This window comes from Rosa rugosa, chromosome 4, assembly GCF_958449725.1.
Source record: "Rosa rugosa chromosome 4, drRosRugo1.1, whole genome shotgun sequence".
In the NCBI taxonomy this organism is placed as follows: Eukaryota; Viridiplantae; Streptophyta; class Magnoliopsida; order Rosales; family Rosaceae; genus Rosa; species Rosa rugosa.
In genome coordinates this window covers 12,020,899-12,038,053 of record NC_084823.1, presented here as the reverse complement: position 1 = coordinate 12,038,053, position 17,155 = coordinate 12,020,899, and the positions used below count along the sequence as shown (strand labels likewise).

General features: G+C 37.8%; 1 protein-coding gene and 1 long non-coding RNA gene across 19 annotated transcripts; both read left to right on the top strand.

The window, feature by feature from the left end:
• The first annotated feature begins 962 nt into the window (after nt 1–962).
• Nucleotides 963–5,893, top strand: LOC133743696 (alanine--tRNA ligase-like). Of its 17 annotated transcripts, none has more exons than XR_009863189.1 (8): nt 963–1,699; nt 2,122–2,445; nt 2,528–2,721; nt 2,882–2,978; nt 3,109–3,229; nt 3,496–4,795; nt 5,063–5,133; nt 5,373–5,893. XR_009863189.1 is itself a non-coding variant. In XM_062171726.1 (7 exons), the coding sequence occupies exons 3-6, from the start codon at nt 2,830–2,832 to the stop codon at nt 5,093–5,095; spliced, it is 363 nt and encodes a 120-aa protein (XP_062027710.1). In that variant the 5' UTR covers nt 963–1,699; nt 2,122–2,445; nt 2,528–2,829; the 3' UTR covers nt 5,096–5,133; nt 5,373–5,893. The 17 variants fall into 17 exon arrangements, 5 of the variants coding, with proteins under 5 accessions (XP_062027710.1, XP_062027707.1, XP_062027709.1 ...); XR_009863188.1 differs by having other exon boundaries at nt 3,496–4,947; XR_009863184.1 differs by having other exon boundaries at nt 2,122–2,253; nt 2,394–2,445; nt 3,496–5,893.
• A 2,272-nt stretch (nt 5,894–8,165) lies between these two features.
• Nucleotides 8,166–16,077, top strand: LOC133706716 (uncharacterized). Of its 2 annotated transcripts, none has more exons than XR_009844680.1 (6): nt 8,166–8,386; nt 13,925–14,045; nt 14,143–14,250; nt 14,334–14,672; nt 15,249–15,422; nt 15,851–16,077. It is a non-coding gene; the product is annotated as an uncharacterized LOC133706716 (long non-coding RNA). The 2 variants fall into 2 exon arrangements; XR_009844681.1 differs by having other exon boundaries at nt 14,334–14,615; nt 15,851–16,075.
• Nucleotides 16,078–17,155: the final 1,078 nt, after the last annotated feature.

Here is a 17,155-nt window from a genome sequence, read left to right as displayed (position 1 = left end):
CTAGATTTGCGGACTGTCACTTTGATGAGACAGTCTTCCCGTCGTTAGGGGGAGATAGGAAAAATGATTTTCCAAGGGAACGACAGGGATTGTCGTGGTTTGTCCCCACTCTGTCTCATTTTGATCCCCGCACTTCACAATGTGAAAGTGAAGTGAACAGAATAATCGATCTTCAGAACGTAGCAGATTCAATGCCTGATGCGTTCACTGATATCGCAAAAGTGATGAGATCACATATACCAGCTGCAAATGTGCCTGCAAGGTTAGAAGTTCCCAACAAGGGGCACGGTGCTGTAGATAGAGGCACTGCAACCACACTTAGTGGAGGTGTGGTTGAGGCTGTGGCTCCCCAAAGGAAGAGGGGGAGGCCACTTGGTTCGATTGACACTCACCCAAGGAAGAAGAGGGCGACACTACACCAATTTCTCAATCAGACAACACATATCAGACGACAGCAAACATTTTAACTGTCGTCTGAAATAATCAGACGACAGCAAGAAATATTCTGTCGTCTAAGTTTTCGAATCCAACAACAGTTTTTTCTTCGCTCTTGTGCAATAGCATTTCAGACAATGGTTGATTTTTTTGATGTCGTCTGAATGAATTAATTCAAACAACAGTTATTATGTGATGTTATCCAAGGTTCATTTATACAATGGTTGATTTTTGCTGTTGTCTGATTATTTTCAGTCACACAACTGTTATTAGGTGTCTGTTGTCTGATATATTTTAAGTCAATGCCTGCTGAAGGATGTTGTCTGATTTGAGTATTTCACACAATACTTTTTAATTTGTCTGTTGTCTCATTAGTTTTTAAACAATGCACCTTATTTGATGTCGTCTGAGTTTTAGAGTAAATTTTTTTTTTTTTTGCGATAGAATAGCTGACTTTTAGATAGTCAGCTAGGGTTTGACATATATGACTTTACCACCTGGACAAAATCAAAAGTTCAAAACCCAATTAAACTCTGTCCCTCTTCATTCGAGCAAAACACCCACCTCCCGCCTGCAGCTCAAAATCACTGTCGAGCTCCCGCTCTCTCTCTCTCTCTCTCTCTCTCAGACGCACCCTCACTCCCATTTTCTCACAGAGTCTCAAAACCATGTCGTCGGAGCTTTCAACCATCACAGCTTGCTTGCGAGGTTCTTGAAGAAAGTAAGCTCCTTCTTTCGAAGTAGGTACGGATATTTCGTATTGGTTTGTATTAAATTTGAATTGGGGATTAGGGTTTTGTTGCAATCGATTTTGGGTGGGACTTTGTATTGAATTGGGGATTAGGTTTTAGTTTTCTGGTTTTGGGGATTGGGAGTTTTAGAGAACTCGATTTATGTGTGATCCCACCGGGTAGTAAAAGTAAAACGACGTGTTCGATAATCGATATAGTTACTGCGAAACCCCGCCAATGCAGTAGACTATTTACCAGAAAAGAGCCACAATCTCTATTTGCTGCTTGTCTGGTTTATATTTTGGGAGGTCCCAAGCAAGAATAGAAATTTGGTTGTAGAGAGATAAAGGCTTGTCAGCGGAGGCCTTGAATGGTGCGATCCGATCCGATCTGCGTACGTCATCATGTTTCTCTTCGACTGGTTCTACGGCGTGCTCGCTTCCCTCGGTCTGTGGCAGAAGGAGGTCAAGATCTTGTTCCTAGGGCTCGATAATGATGGCAAGACCACCTTGCTTCACATGCTCAAAGATGATGTCAGCCCCTTATTCCTATTCCAGTTTTTCCTTTACTTCAATTTCAATACATAGATTAGATTCTTCTTTTATGTTTCAGATGAATTGCAAGTTAAGCTAGATTTACCAGATCTGTAATTTTCATGCTAAACACTAAAAAGCTGTACAAACTGTTGGAGCTTAGTCCACAGCAGAGGCCAAGTCTAAACTTATCACTGCGGCACCAGTAATTAATCAAAACAAACAGCTTAGTCCTCAGCTCAGAATACAAATAGTTTACTTGAAAACAATCCCAATCCACCTAGTGAAAGACTTGAGTTTATGCCCAAAAAGTTGAATGTTTCGCATGAATTTCCATGGCAGTACGGTGCTTACCTGTCTGTATTATAATGCCAACTTGTTTGGAAATGGATATAATTTGAGCTTTATTGTTTTGGTTTCAGAGGCTGGTGCAGCATCAACCTATGCAATATCCCACATCCGAGGAGAGGAGTATTGGCAAAATCAAGTTCAAGGCCTTTGATTTGGGAGGTCATCAGATTGCTCGCAGGGTCTGGAAGGATTACTATGCAAAGGTTAGCTATACTGTGCTTTATGTAAATGCCGATATTGCTGCTTTACATCATTGTGTCTTTTTAGAGTTGTTTTTTAATGCCTCCTGGATTCCTGTGTGTGATAATTATGTCTACTGTCCAATGTAATGGGAACGGGTCAGTTGGTTTCTTGTCAAACCAGCAAAGAGCAATTGTTGCCTTAGCACGTGCAAGGTACTATCTATAAAATTTCATTGTAGTTATCCTATATGATGCATCTCAGACATGTCTGATTTCTGCAATTGTTTCTATATAGGTATTGCCTTTGGATATTGGGGAATGCGTCAACTTTGATTGCTAGTGACTCTGTTTGGAAGAAGCTAGTCCTTGATGCCAAGAAACGGAACTGTTTTTATAATTGATCGGTTTCTTACTTTGAATACTTTCTGGATTTTCAATTTTCAGTCTTCAATTCTTCAATCGCCTCGAATTCAAGTAGCAAAGCACATGGTAATGAAACTAATGGTTGTGGTCGTTCTCCTTTATACATTTACTTTTCATGGTCATTTGGCCCTATGATATTAATGGCTCTGTTGTGCTCCATGGCTACCATGAGAGATGTTTGAGTTTCTTTACGGAGTCATAACATCCCAAATTGTATATCTGTTAGGCAATGATGGTCATGAATATGTTCTGAGATGTATTCTCCGTCGAGCTGTCCGATATGGAAGAGAGGTGGTAAAAGCTCAAGAAGGATTTTTCAATGGGTAAGATCGATATTTGTATACTGAAGTGTAAAACTAAATGCTGTTTGGAAATTCTTGTCTGTTCAGATTGTTTACTGGTTTGGAATTCTAAGCAGTGTTTATATGATATTTGTGGATGTTTTAATTCCAGGCTTGTACCGGTGCTGGCGGCACTGATGGGTGATGTATTTCCAGAGCTAAAACAACATGAAGCAGGCATTAGGGAGATAATCAAAGAGGAGGAAGAAGCATTTGGCAAGACTCTAATTAAGGTACGTATCTGAATTTTTACTATATACGATGTTTTTCCTTTTCTTGGGATATTAGTATTGTAGCCTCAAATTTGTACAGTAGTTGTATCTATGTAAATTATATAAGACCTTAAGGAAAAAATTCCTTGTCTGTGATGTGAAGTAAAGTTGATTGGATGAACAAAGCAACATTAATGTGAAAAACAAAAGAACAAAAATAATTTCATTTTTTTCTCATCGTCTTTGTATGTAATGTGACACAAAGTTGATTGGATGAATGTTCTCAGGGAATAGAAAAATTCAAAAAGGCAGCTCAAGATGTTCAAGGCAAAACATTTAGTGGGCAGGTTAGTACATTGTATTTTGATTTTACCCTTGCACCTTTTCTAGTCATATCTTATGCTCTGCAAAGTTGTTGCTGTGACAATGGTTCTTGCTAAAGAGGGGGAAAATCTTTTCATTCAACTACCCTGAGGTTGTTGAAGTTTCTGAAGTTGTAGTCTCTTCTAGTGTCTTGTTGGTTCATAGTTGGAGTGTCAAAAAAACCGAGTCCTTCACAAAACATTCCTGATATCAGTAGTTGCTTTGAAATCATAGTTGCATTCAAAGCCCCAGAACATATTATTTGCTATTTAAGTGTTTGACAGAATTGACAAATGGTTCATTGTACAAATTGAGATGAAATTTGCATCTGTTTTGGTATGAAAATAATATCAATCAAGCATCTGTTTTGGTATGCTGGCGTGCTGCCAGTTTTGGACTTTTGGTATGCTGCTTTGTTTCTCTATGACATCTCCTCAGTTAAGTTCAATTGATTTTGAGTCTTTTGGTTTGTTTTTGTTAAGTTCCAGCTCTTCTATTTAGGGTTCATTGGTTAAAACTGAAGGTAGAAAAGAGGTTCTGCAAATGTGAATTTGTGTTTCTGAGTTTCTGACCCAGTTGAACTTTTACTGAAAACTGTACAGTTCGGTTGGGAACTTGAAATTATTATCTTCTTACAAATTGCAATAGACATCTTAAAGATTGTTTCAGAATTGGAATCTCCTAAAAACAATTTTTCTAGTATTACTTATGATTTTTCAAAGTTGCAGGTCTGCTGCAGGAATTTCTGTACACAGCAATACTGTCTTTTTATTTCGGTCTCTTTAGTAGTTTTCTACGTCCAGTCTTTCTTGAAAGCACCAGTACTTGAAAAGTAGGCATTCCCATCCTTCAAATGAAATCAGTCTTGCTCTTTTTGGAGTTCGTATGAAGGATTTATGTCATCACGAAGTTAGCTCTATGCATTAGGATTTTTGCAGCATAATTTTCTGCAAACATTAAGCACTTTTCTGGGTGTTAAACTATCTCAGTTTCTTGGAAAATAGAACACTGGGTTTCTTGTGCCTAAGGTGTTTGTTGAAATGCATAGCTGAAAAATAAATGAATCCAACTTCTACTGTTAAGGCCATTGGTCACAGTCTTTCAATTGTATCTTTTCTCAATATGTTCCAGCAATATATGAGCTATGAAGGAAGTTCTATTTGTACAAAGGAAGAGATTTCTGTTCCAGCAATATATGTCAGAGTGGTAATTCATGATTAAAATGTAAGTTTCTGTTAGGTAATGGACTCTTCTTCACTGCATTTGCGCTTCATTTCAAGTGTGCTTCATGGTGGGTTCTATCTAGTTTGATCATGATTGATAGAGTTCGTTGGATCAATAAGGAAAAGCTTGCCAAGTTCATTTTAGACTATCAGGTTTTACATAACCTATTTGTACATTTGGAATATTCTTTAGGAATTTCCAAAGTGAAATTCTAATCATGTGACTGAGTTTTAATGAGTTCTTGTGGTTAATTATTAAAACTTGCAGGATGTTGAAAATGGAGGAAGACAGACCAGATGATGCCTGTGATGCCTACCATACATATTTTAGTGTAGCAGGTATAATAGTAGATGCCCAGTTGGAGCCTCTGCTTTTACATAAGAAGCATAGAATCCTTCCCTACTTGTAGGTTGGATTATTTTCTCCATTTGATACTTGTCAGTTTCTTCCTTAATGACTAGATTTGCATTGTTTTCTCCATAAAGGTGTCCTGTAGACATTCAGATGCACTATCATTTAATGTAGTTTGAAGTTTCATTGTGCATTTTGAGTTGCTTTCAATTTCCATTGTGCACAGCAATTTGATGTAGCTGCGTTGTTATTTGAACCACACACACCAAGGGAGTATGTGCAGGGCTCGCAAGCCGAATGGCTGCATATGCAGGTTGGTGGTAGCTTTGAAAGAACAACATAAACTCGGAATATAAACTCTTCAAGTCCCAATTGGTTCGGAATGTGCTTAATTAGTTCTGCATCTGGTGTAATAGAAATCTATTTTCTGAATGTACTAATGTAGTGTGAACATGGTAGTATATCATATTAGCAGTTACAAGACGGCTGCCAGTGGATTATCTGCTAAGCTCACTCAACAGTGAAAGTAAAGGCTGTTGTTGATGCGAAAGTAAAGGTTGTTGTTGATGCAACTTCTGCTGGCATCTTCATTGTCATCATAAAGTGTGTTCTTCAAGACTTAGTTGGTTTCAACATTTTACTAAATTTTGTTAGAAAACTAGTTCTGTTGATGTAATGACTTTGTTGGATATATGGATGAATGTATCGGATTTTAACATAAATGAATGTGTTTTGGATGTGATGTCATTTTGAATGTCTATTATACCGTTCAATCGAGCTAAAAACTATTGTCCAATAATTGATCATCACAAAATGCCTAACAAAAACTGTTGTATGAGCCATCTAACTATAATACTATAAGGACTAAAAGAACGAGAAAGTCATTGTCCAGCAAAACAACAAACAACAGTTTTTTAGAGAAATCTATAGTATCAGTAATGGATGGACAATGGGATTTGCAAGTACATATTGTCTGACTAAGCCTTCAGACAACATCAAGCATATAAGCCCCTGTTGTCTGGCATAACCTTCAGACAACAGCAAGCATATAAGCCCCATGTTGTCTGGCACAGCCTTCAGACAACAGCAAGCATATAAGCCCCTGTTGTGTGGCACAACATTCAGACAACAGTAAGTATATAAGTCGATGTTGTTTTTCTTGGTGTTCAGACAACAGACAGTATAGTAGTCGCTGTTGTAGTAAACTTTATCAGACGACAGTTTTTTGGTATTGTCTGATCCATGTATCAGACGGCATTGAGATAGACAACAGCAAAGTCTATAATCAGACGACAGTGAAAAACTGTCGTCTGATTGAAAAATTGGTGTAGTGCGAGTAAGGCACAAACCAATCATCAATGTATAGAATCCCTCTTATGAGATTGTCTCTGATTATAGTTATGTCCATGAATCAATACTGGATCGGAGGACGCTCCGATGTTTAAAATGATTCCAGAGAACAAAGAAATCTCAAAGGATTATGAGAGTGCGTATGAGTTGATAGAAAGATCTTCCATACATATTGATGATATATACTGTTGCTCAAGGAATCATAGAGCACGATGATATCGAACCACGCTCTGTTGCAAAACGTCAACAAAGAGCAGATTGGCCTAAATGGAAAGAAACAATCCAGGCAGAATTAGATTCTCTGACAAAGAGACAGGTATTTGGTCCGGTAGTGCTAACCCCACCAAGTGTAAAGCCTGTAGGACATAAATGAGTCTTTGTCAGAAAGCGTAATGAGAATAATGAAGTCCTGAGGTACAAGGCTCGCCTTGTGGCGCAAGGATTCTCACAATGCCCTGGAATTGACTACGAGGAGACATACTCTCCTGTAATGGACGTTATAACGTTCCGCTACTTAGTTAGCTTAGTAATTTCCAAAGGATTGGAAATGCAGCTCATGGATGTGGTTACTAATTACACGCATTTCTATGCATGTAATTGTATCTAAAACACTAGAAATAAGTTAATGCTTAAGTTAATTATAATGTAATTAATCTATTTTTATTTATTTTGTAGTAAATAAACGGAGTTGTGGATTTCGGATGAAATCGTGCGAAAATGAAGCTAATTAGGATTACCGACGAAAAGACGAAGTTGTCGACACGATCAACCATGGTCAATGCAAGTTTGAGAGCGAAACCCGACTAGTCACTTGACAATATATATGGAAATATTCGAGATTGTGGATGAAGAAGAGAAGAAGAAAATTGCAGAAAAGAAAGAAAGGGTTGTATTAATTAATCATTAGCTTGATTAATTAATAAGCACGTTGACCTTCAACCATTAGCATGCAACACCTTACTTAATTAGACCTTAGGCCATGTTTGGTTCATGGATTTGAGGCATCAGGAAAGGAAAGTCTTTCCTTTCCTTTGTTTGGTAACCACAAAATCTGGAAGCACTTTCCTGACAGAGGGGGAAATTGGGGGGAAGGTCATTCCACTCAAGACCCATGGGATTGATTTTCCCCTCTTCTTTCCCAACATTTATGACTGCAATTTTGGACAATAATAACCCTGCTCAAATATACAATTGCCAAATATACCCATTGAAACATAGTTTGTATTTTTATTAAAATACAAGGGTATTATTGAAACATAGCTATATTTTTACTTTCCTTTCCTTCACCAACCAAACACTGGAAGGGAAATCAAATGGTCTTTCCTGGATGCTTTCCCTGCTTTACCAAACACAGGAAAGGAAACCTGACAGGAACTTTAGTTTCCCTTCCCCACTGGAAAGACATGGGAATTGATTTCCCTTCCGTGAACCAAACGAGACCTTAGTTTAATTAAACCTTACACTTAATTAAGCTTTGGTTTCAATTAAGCATGTCTGCTGCCATCATGTGCCCATTTCTTCCTTCCTTCTTGGCCACTCCCATGATGCCACGTGGCTGTCCTATCTCCCTCCTCACTCTCAGCGATCTGCAGCCACAAACCTTAATTAATCCCATCATATATTCTCTCTTCCTCACACTGACCATGACCTAATGATCCATATATATACATCCTCCAACAGTAGCCAACACGGGAGATATACTCTCTCACCCAACCATCAATTATCGAATTCGCCTTCCCCTTCGACCACCAGACATCCTCCGGCGCCGCACCACAGATTCCTTCAATTACCCATTATTCTCTCCACCGGCCATCACTCCCTCTCCTCTAAACTATTCTTCATCATCACTCACCCAAAGTTCATCAATTCTTCATAATTCCAGATTTTGAGGTACAAGAGAGAGTATAATTCCAAGCTAGTCATGCTCACTCTCTAGTGTAGTTGTGATTAGTCTCGGTCTCTTCCTCTTTTCTAACTCTCTTCTTGCTTTAATTTTTTGTAATTGATGAATTTCTTTGTGGGTATGTTGATGGATTGTGAGTAGTTTCTTATTTGGGTCTAGGGCTTGAAGCCCTAGCAATTTTTATCATGTAATGACATTAATTTTTGGTGCTTAATGAAAGTGTGTTGCGGTTTTTGTTTATGACTTTGCGTAATTTCGATGAGAATTTGTTATAAAAATTGGCCAAATTTATGACTAGTTCTTGTCCTCATCATGAAATTCATTTAATTAGTGGCTTAATTTTATGAATGAGCATGTTGTCGTGAGCAAATTGTCAGTCTCTAAAAATTGACTTAATGCCATTTTATGCATGTTAGGAGCCCTAGTCCGGTCTTAATGTGTGTGATATAAGAATGTGAATGCCCTAGCCCGGATTTACATTATTTTCGTACTATGAGAATGTGAATGCCCTAGTCCGGATTTGCATTATCACTCTAAGGCCCTAGTCCGGCTTAGAGTTAGGGATTGCACCATTTCCCTTTTGTTGTGTGCCAAAATTGTGTTGTTACGGTAAATGATTGCTAGAGTGGATGCTTTAGTACCCAAATTTTGTCCATTGTTTTCCAAACCTTTAAATTTCTAGCACTTTACTTTTTTGCAAATTTTAATTTTCTAGTTTTTAATTTCCAAAACCAAAAATTAATTCCCCCAAATATTTGCTCACATTTTTCATTGTAAGTACCATAAGGCCTTGAGCCTACCAATTTATTTTGGTGAGTTCTTGGCTACTTTTTGGCTTCGGGAGACCTAAGCCGTGCATGTGTGAGACTTGGTGTTTCACTTAGCCATTTTACAATTTTTCTTTTAGTTTAGAAAGTGACTTTTGTGACCCATAAACCATTGGATTTGAGTTAGCTCAAGATCCCCGAGGTACGATATTTCCGGGTTTAAATATTTCCCAATTCTTTGATGACCGTGATCTTGTTGCGCGTGAGTTGCATTTTAGGCATCAAATCAGTTACTACATATCTCTATGGGGATCTAGATTCAGAGATATATATGAAAGTTTCTGATGGCCTTACATTACCCAAGTCAAGTGACTCTAAACCACGGAGTGCGTTTGCAATTAAGTTGAAACGCTCATTTTACGGAATGAAACAATCCGGGCGGATGTGGTATACCCGTCTAAGTGACTACTTGATTGGGAAGGGATATAAGAATGATGAAGTATGCCCCTGCATATTCATAAAGAAAACAAGTTCCGGATTTGCAATTGTAGCTGTATATGTCGATGATATGAACATAATAGGTACTCTTGATGAAATAAGAGAGACCGCGAGCTACTTGAAATCCGAATTTGAGATGAATGATCTTGGGAAAACTCGATTCTATCTAGGCCTTGAACTAGAACACCGAGTTTGTGGAATACTAATCCACCAGTCTGCGTATGTCCAAAAGTCAAGCGATATAACATGGACAAAGCGCATCCTGCTAGCACTCCCATGATCGGTCGAAGCTTGGATGCAAGGAAAGATCCATTTTGTCCAAAGGAAGATGACGAAGAGGTGTTGGGAGCTGAAATTCCCTATCTAAGTGCAATAGGCGCATTATTGTACCTAGCCTAATGTACTCGACCAGACATTGCATTCTCAGTGAACTTGTTAGCTAGATTTAGCTCAACGCCAACGCAGCGTCACTGGAATGGTATCAAGAACATTTTTGATACCTAAAAGGAACCATTGACTTAGGAATATTCTTTCCCTACAGAGAGACAAGAGGGACCGCAGATGGAACTGCAATCCCTAAAGGAAATGTTGATGGCGAAAGCGCCACTCCCTACACCGAAACGTCAAATGACGTTTTGGTTGGTTTTGCTGATACTGGGTATCTCTCTGACCCACATAAAGGTCGTTCCCAAACTGGTTATGTATTTACCAGTGGGAACACGACGATATCTTGAAGATCAACCAAGCAAACCCTTGTGGCTACCTCCTCGAACCACTCAGAGATCATTACTCTACATGAGGCGGTCGTGAGTGTGTATGGTTAAGAGCTATCATCACACATACTCGAAGGACTAGTGGTTTGAGCTCTGCCCTCATCAAGATTCAAGTGAATCAAGTAAGGTCTGAGGAGAATGTGGCAGATTTGTTCACCAAATCATTGCCTAAGGCCATATTTGAGAAACTTGTGAAAAACATAGGAATGTGAAGACTTTCCAAGCTCCCTTGATTAATGTAAGGATCAGGGGGAGGTGTAGACGTTAGGGGGAGTCTAACACACACATGTCATCCTCAAATGTAAAAGGTGCGTTGTGCTCTTTTCCTTCGACCAAGGTGTATTTTTTGTCCCACAGGGTTTTTATTGTTACTTGACAAGGTTTTTAGTGAGGCAACAACTCATGCACCATTTCATCTTTGACTTGGCACAAAGGGGAGTGTTAAAGGAAAAACACATTATGTGCCTTTGTCAAAGTGATTGACGGAGAGGGAATCAAGTAATTAGCAATCACCATCAATCAGCATGGATCAAGGACCAATCAGTAGTTAATGTCATCATTGTAATTGATATTTCCGTTGTAATTCTCTCCCTATATAAAGGGGCTATGAAATGGAATGAGTAGACCAATTCCAATTGTCATTTTACTTTAACAGTATATAGGTTTTGTTATAAAATTATAAGTTAAAAATATAAAACGTAATTTTTTTAGCTAACACTTTTTGAAAAATAAAAAATTACAATGATTAATAACAATACCAGTCATAATTATTGAACTTTAATTATCTCTATAATTATTCACATGGCACTACGTGATTAGCACAAATCCTTGGCCTTCAACTTGTGCACGTGGCATTCTCTGCTTTCCCTCCACCATGTGGTCACATTATCATTAGAGACTTGGGCCTTCCTTAGGGCTAAACTTGGCCCTCCCCATGACCCTTTGACCCTCAAATTAGCCATTCAACCCTCTTTTGGGCCCTTGTTGGAGATGAAGTTATGGCCGAATAATAGGAATTAGCCCTTTAGCCTCTCTTACTAGAGATGGCTTTAGGTGATGCAACATGATAGTTGCTGGTCATAGTAGCCTAATAGAGCTATGTTTTCTATATTATTTTCTTTATTTATTTTCCTTTTCCTAGCTCTTTTTGGATTGTATCAATTACTAGTTGGTTTAGGGTTTGCAAACTATTTAAACCCCTTATTTGGTTTTAGTAGTCAGTTTTTTCTGAATATCAATAAAATTAAGAACTTTCTCTAAACTAGCTCTATCAATTTGGCCATTCCATAGGAATGAACGAGGCATAGGCACTCTAAATCTTTGTCTATTCTCACCTTGAGAATTAACAAGGTTTAGATTTTATCTCGTTTTCTTTATTCATCATATTGGTTTTGTTCTGGTGACATAATTGGAAGTTGGAGTCTGAGGTTGTGAGTTAATTCCCATCACGGGCTGCATCATTAGGTCATCTCCAATATGAGGGCTAAACTTAGCTCTCTAGCTATTTTCTGAAAATTGGTTGAGTTCAATGTTTCTAGATCTCGATCGATCTGTCCGAACATAATTAAATGTTCAGTTAATAGAATCTCATGCCAAACTTTTTTAAGTATTTCATAACAATTTATTAGATTTAGAACGTCTTACTTACTGTAAATTTGTTTTGAATTGAAATTTCTTCCGTAACCTCATATATATCGCCGAGAAATTCGACCTAGTGTTATGGTTGGTCTCGGCTCCCATATATAAGTGCTCTACAGGACCACATCATTCATGGCACGTTTACTTACTTAGAATGGAAAATAATCATGAATCATAGACAAGTGGAATGGGAGAAGAAAGGAATCGGTATTGATTCCGGAGGAATGATTCCTAAACCCATCTCCCCCCTTCGTAATCTAATTCCTGAGTATTCAGGAATCGATTCCTGATAAATAGGTGGGACCTACACCAATTCTCATTCCTTCATGTGTTAGTAAACACAGGAATTCTTTTACCTGGAATCATTCCGATTCCTTTATGTGTTAGTAAACACAGGAGTATTTTTACTCCGTAATCATTCCATTACATTCCATTCCATTCCAAGTAAGTAAACGTGCCCTCAGTATAATACATAACTCATCACTTGTTTGGTTTATCACGTCACTTGAACAGGACATCGCGCGATTCGTAGGGAACGAGTGTATCTCTAATATTGAGGGAGTCCTGCTCTACTATGTGTGATGGTTTTTTCACATTGATGAACGAGTGTATCTGTTACTGTACGTTGAGATATAGCAGATTAATGCATATGCATAGAAATATCACTACTACACAAAAGGCTTCACACGACACCTCTCAGACGACGTAACACTGTTTCCGTGGTGTGAATAATTTCTCATTATTGAGACGACGGTTGTAAAATTTCCGTCTTCTAATATGAATTCAACTAACGGGTGTTTTTCATGCTGAAATTATGTATTGCTTCAGAAGACGTTTATAAATGGAAGCGTGGTGTGAGGTTAAATTGTCACAGAGGCAGCAAGTTTCGCACCAATTGGCACCAGTTAAATTTACTCAGCATGTAGTGTTTATACGACGGTTACTTTAAAACTGTGGTGTGAATCTATAGATTTGCAAGTTAAAAAATGTTCACCGACATTCCCTCCCATATTTCCCTCCATTTGTCTCCCCCAAATTTAGTTCCCTCTCAGCAGGCAATATGAGGTGGGAAAATTGAAAATTTTGAAGTGGCATTCAAACAACGTATATGTGAAAAACCATGGTCAGATGTCTTGTATATGCATGCATCAACTAATTAATGGCTTATCTGCCCGGCATGTGTCGTACCTAGCTGGAACACTTAATGAAAAAAAAAAAAGTCCTTCCCACAACTAATGCTTAACCTAGCAGCCTCGAGGCCCTCGACACATGCAGCATTGCCCCAAACAGCCAAACTATACCTCGAGATACTCGATCACAACATTGCCCCCAAACTATACCTCGACATAGCGCCTCCAAACCACGACTCGATCTCTCCGAATCACTCTGACTCACTCCATAGCTACCCGACCCCGACTCACTCCAAGGCCCTAAACCTTAAATCCACTACCTCTGAAGGTCGGACTCTGGTGCGAATCTTTCGAAGCCCTAAGTCGGAGATTTGTCTTCGAATCTGGTAAGCCCTAAAATTTGGGGGTTTCTGGTTTCTTGTCATCTCATTCTTTTGATTTCACAAATCATGCTTTTGATTTCGGGTTCTTCACTTTTGATTTCAGGTGTTGAGTTCGGGTTCTTCACAAATCACTCTTTTAATTTGGGGTTTTGACTAACTGGACATTTTCCGGCCCTGACTTTGAACAAATTGAGAATGTTGTTTTGATTTTCTTCACTAGTTTAAGACGGATTTTTAATGGAAGATTTGATATCAATGTGTTGTTGTTTTTCTGGTTTTGATCACTTTAAACGTGAACCCACTAGTGATTTGCTTTGATTTCCTTCTCCCTATTAGGTTGACGGAAGATTTCAGTGGATTGTTGTTGGACGAGAACCCGGTGGCACAAGCTATCAAGCTACTGATAGAAACGAAACATGTTCTAATATCAAATTTATCAGCTATCGGAAATGGAACGGTATGTTTTATCAGTTCTTGAATGTGTGTAACATTTTTGATTCATGATGAAAATTTGTGTCATTCAATATGCAACTTAACTACATTTCTGTGTGCAGCCTGAAGAATTAGCAAAACTACTCTGGTTTTCGTTTGTTTTGTTCTCGGTGAAAACATTGAGTGAGAAGAGTTCTGATAATTCACAAATTGACAGCTGCTAAGCTGAAGTATGTTGTTTGTCAATCTACTTTTTTTTCTCCCTTGTAGCTTATGTTGGTTGCTCATGAATTCTTCTCATTTTGTTTTTCAGTTGCTTCCAGCATTGTGGATTTCTTTAAGGAGCTTCCACAGTTTATTGTTAAGGCCGGGCCAATTTTAAGTAATCTGTATTAATGAAGACCTCCTTATTAGCTAGTCTCTTGTTTGCATTTGGTTTCTTCTGCTAGTGTTTTCATCTTTGACTCGAATATATTAATTACTTCTTCTATTTCTAATTATCTGTTAACATGGCTGTTTCTCACAAGATATATGGAATTCTTTTCAGGTACATCATGGAGGTTCTGGGACAGCTGCTGCTGGTTTGAAAGCTGCGGTAACATAATTGCTTATGCTATTCTTTGCAATCTGACATTTTTGAATGAAAGCTGCGGTAACGTAACTGCTTGTGCTATTCTTTGCAATCTGACATTTTTGAATGATTCAACGGCATATCTTTGGTATTGTGATTAACTTTGGTAACTGCTCATTTTTATGCTTGATTATCTTTGGTATTCTGATTAACTTCTGTTATCTTTTAAAAGATCCCTTCTGTGCTTATTTGGTTTAGTTGAAGCAACTTTATGTGATATTGGCTCAAATTGGGAATGATTAAGATCAATGTCTTTTAACTAACTATTCGGCAAAAGGCTGTTTACTTGGCACTTGTTATTGATATAGGGATTTTGTCCTTGTTCTTCTTCTCTTGCTTGCTATTTGATTTCCAAAATTGAAACTTTAACTGAAATTAGTCGACTACTTTGAGTTGATGACTTTTAGAGTAATTGAATTGGTCAGCCATTATCGACTACTTTGTGATTATTTTCCTGGACTTAATATATATCCTTCCTTGGTTTAACACTTCGAGTTCTGTCGTAATTCCCATAATTCAATGAATACTATGTTTCACTTTAGATTAATGTTTTGTCTCTTTTTCTGTGCTACTTGTAATTGTTTTTCTATGTTACAGGGCATCACATAGAGAGAATAATGGGGATGATGAGAGGATAGAGAACTTGGCCAGGAGGTCAAATGACCAATCTGAACAATGTTGTGGGAGTATGAGATATGCTCTTATGAAGTTCTTTGGGATGGTGAATGTGATACTGATTCAAAATCGCTTCTCAATAAGTTTGCAAGAAAGGTAAGGTGCCTCTCTTTTTATTGGTCCACTCACATCTCTGGCTTGTTAAGGTTTTCTCTCTCATTCATTGGATCTATTTTGATTTCTGTTAGTACTAGCTGTGGATTTGGGTAGTAATTCCAGTAACTCTATCGTTAATCACCATTTCAATATGAATTCAGAGACTTTTTTCTTTTCTTTTCTTCCATGAGACAATTTCATCATATGGTCAAAATTTGAGCTGCATATATTCTGTAAAATATAGATGTCTATAGCCTAATAACAATTTTTGGTAAGAAATCTTGGTTAGCATGATCAATCATACAATATCTCTGTTTACTTTGAATATTTCTATATTTGTCACAAGGACCTGTTGGTGTTTCACATTTTGCAACTTTGTTAGTGCAATGAATTTCGCATAATTAATCATGACATTCATATTTCCACAGGCGTCATTCAAACTTTCATGGTGGTGCAAAGGTGACCAGAGTGACCAGCACAAGCATGACATTGTCTCTTTTGAAAGAGGAAACATAATAACTGCAGAGCGCAGCAGTAAACAGATGAATTTACTCTATCTAAACATTCACTTTTATTTCAGATTTCTTTGAAGGGGAAACTCACCCACGGACTGTGCTTATACTGACCAAACCAAATTCAACTTATGTTCGAATTCTGTGTGCAGAAATGGTCAGGTATGGATCTTATCCTCTGTCACTTGTGGAATCAGATGCCACCCATTTGGTACTCTTGTCAATTCAGGGTTGTGATGTGGGATTCAAAACGTTATTGCAAAGGTAACCCAGTAACATATGTTTGACCTTCCTCTTATTTTTTTTGTTATTTTTCTTTGTTACAGTTGTTGGACTTCAATGTTTGGAAGACTGCTTGGAAAAGAACTGCTGAGAACTGAATTAAGGAACTTCTCTTGCTTTTGTGTAGTTTCTCTGCAAATAGTTTCTAAAAGAACATGGTTTTTGTTACAGTTGTTTTTGTCTTTATAGTGATTATGGATAATGATCCTCTGTGCTGACTTTATGTGTGTATATATGTGCAGTAATTCGTACCTGAATTTATAAATTAATGTATGTATATGGCTGGATTATGCTAATTGAAAAATCGACAAGTGGATCACTACTGTTAAGGTCTGTTTCTGTCCGGAGTCAACATGTAATATATTCAGAGTATTTCTTTCTGTTTTTGGTTGCAATCTTATATTTTTTTATCTGGAAAAATTCCTATATTGTTAGGCATTATTGATCTATTATACAAATTGATTACTGTAGTCAACTATATTTCCATGACTAATATGCATAAACCTTGTTCATGCTAGGGTCGGAGAAAACGAAAACTTATGTGCAGCAATATCATGCAAGAAGAAGAAAGCCAATGTCTTCGTTCCATTAATTGGAGTAGTTGGTGGACTTGCTATAGGCATCTCACAAGGGTCTGATCTAATCACTGCCCTTTACTCTTGAGCCTTGATCCTTGTCCACCTCATCTTAGGCCTTTTCGTTTTGAGGCTATGCTATTATGTTTGTAGCATCAATGGTTATATTATTTAGCATGAGAAGAAAAAGAAACAAGGTAATGAGCTCATGGCTGCAAAGTCTGCTGAAGCTCATGGACTGGAAGCTCTGAAGTGCAATAGGCTTGAAATTTATTTTTAGGGCTGGCCTGACAATTTTAAGTACATTTTTGGATGTATTTTGCAATGGGGGTTTCTTAGATGTACTCCATTTGTGTATCAATAG

Bases quoted from the DNA above. Each gene is read 5' to 3' on its own strand.
- LOC133743696 (XM_062171723.1), top strand. From the start codon at position 2,830: ATGTTTGAGTTTCTTTACGGAGTCATAACATCCCAAATTGTATATCTG. The intron at 2,979-3,108 runs GTAAGATCGATA...TTTTAATTCCAG, and splicing joins CAAGAAGGATTTTTCAATGG to GCTTGTACCGGTGCTGGCGG. The intron at 3,556-4,702 runs GTTAGTACATTG...AATATGTTCCAG, and splicing joins GCAAAACATTTAGTGGGCAG to CAATATATGAGCTATGAAGG.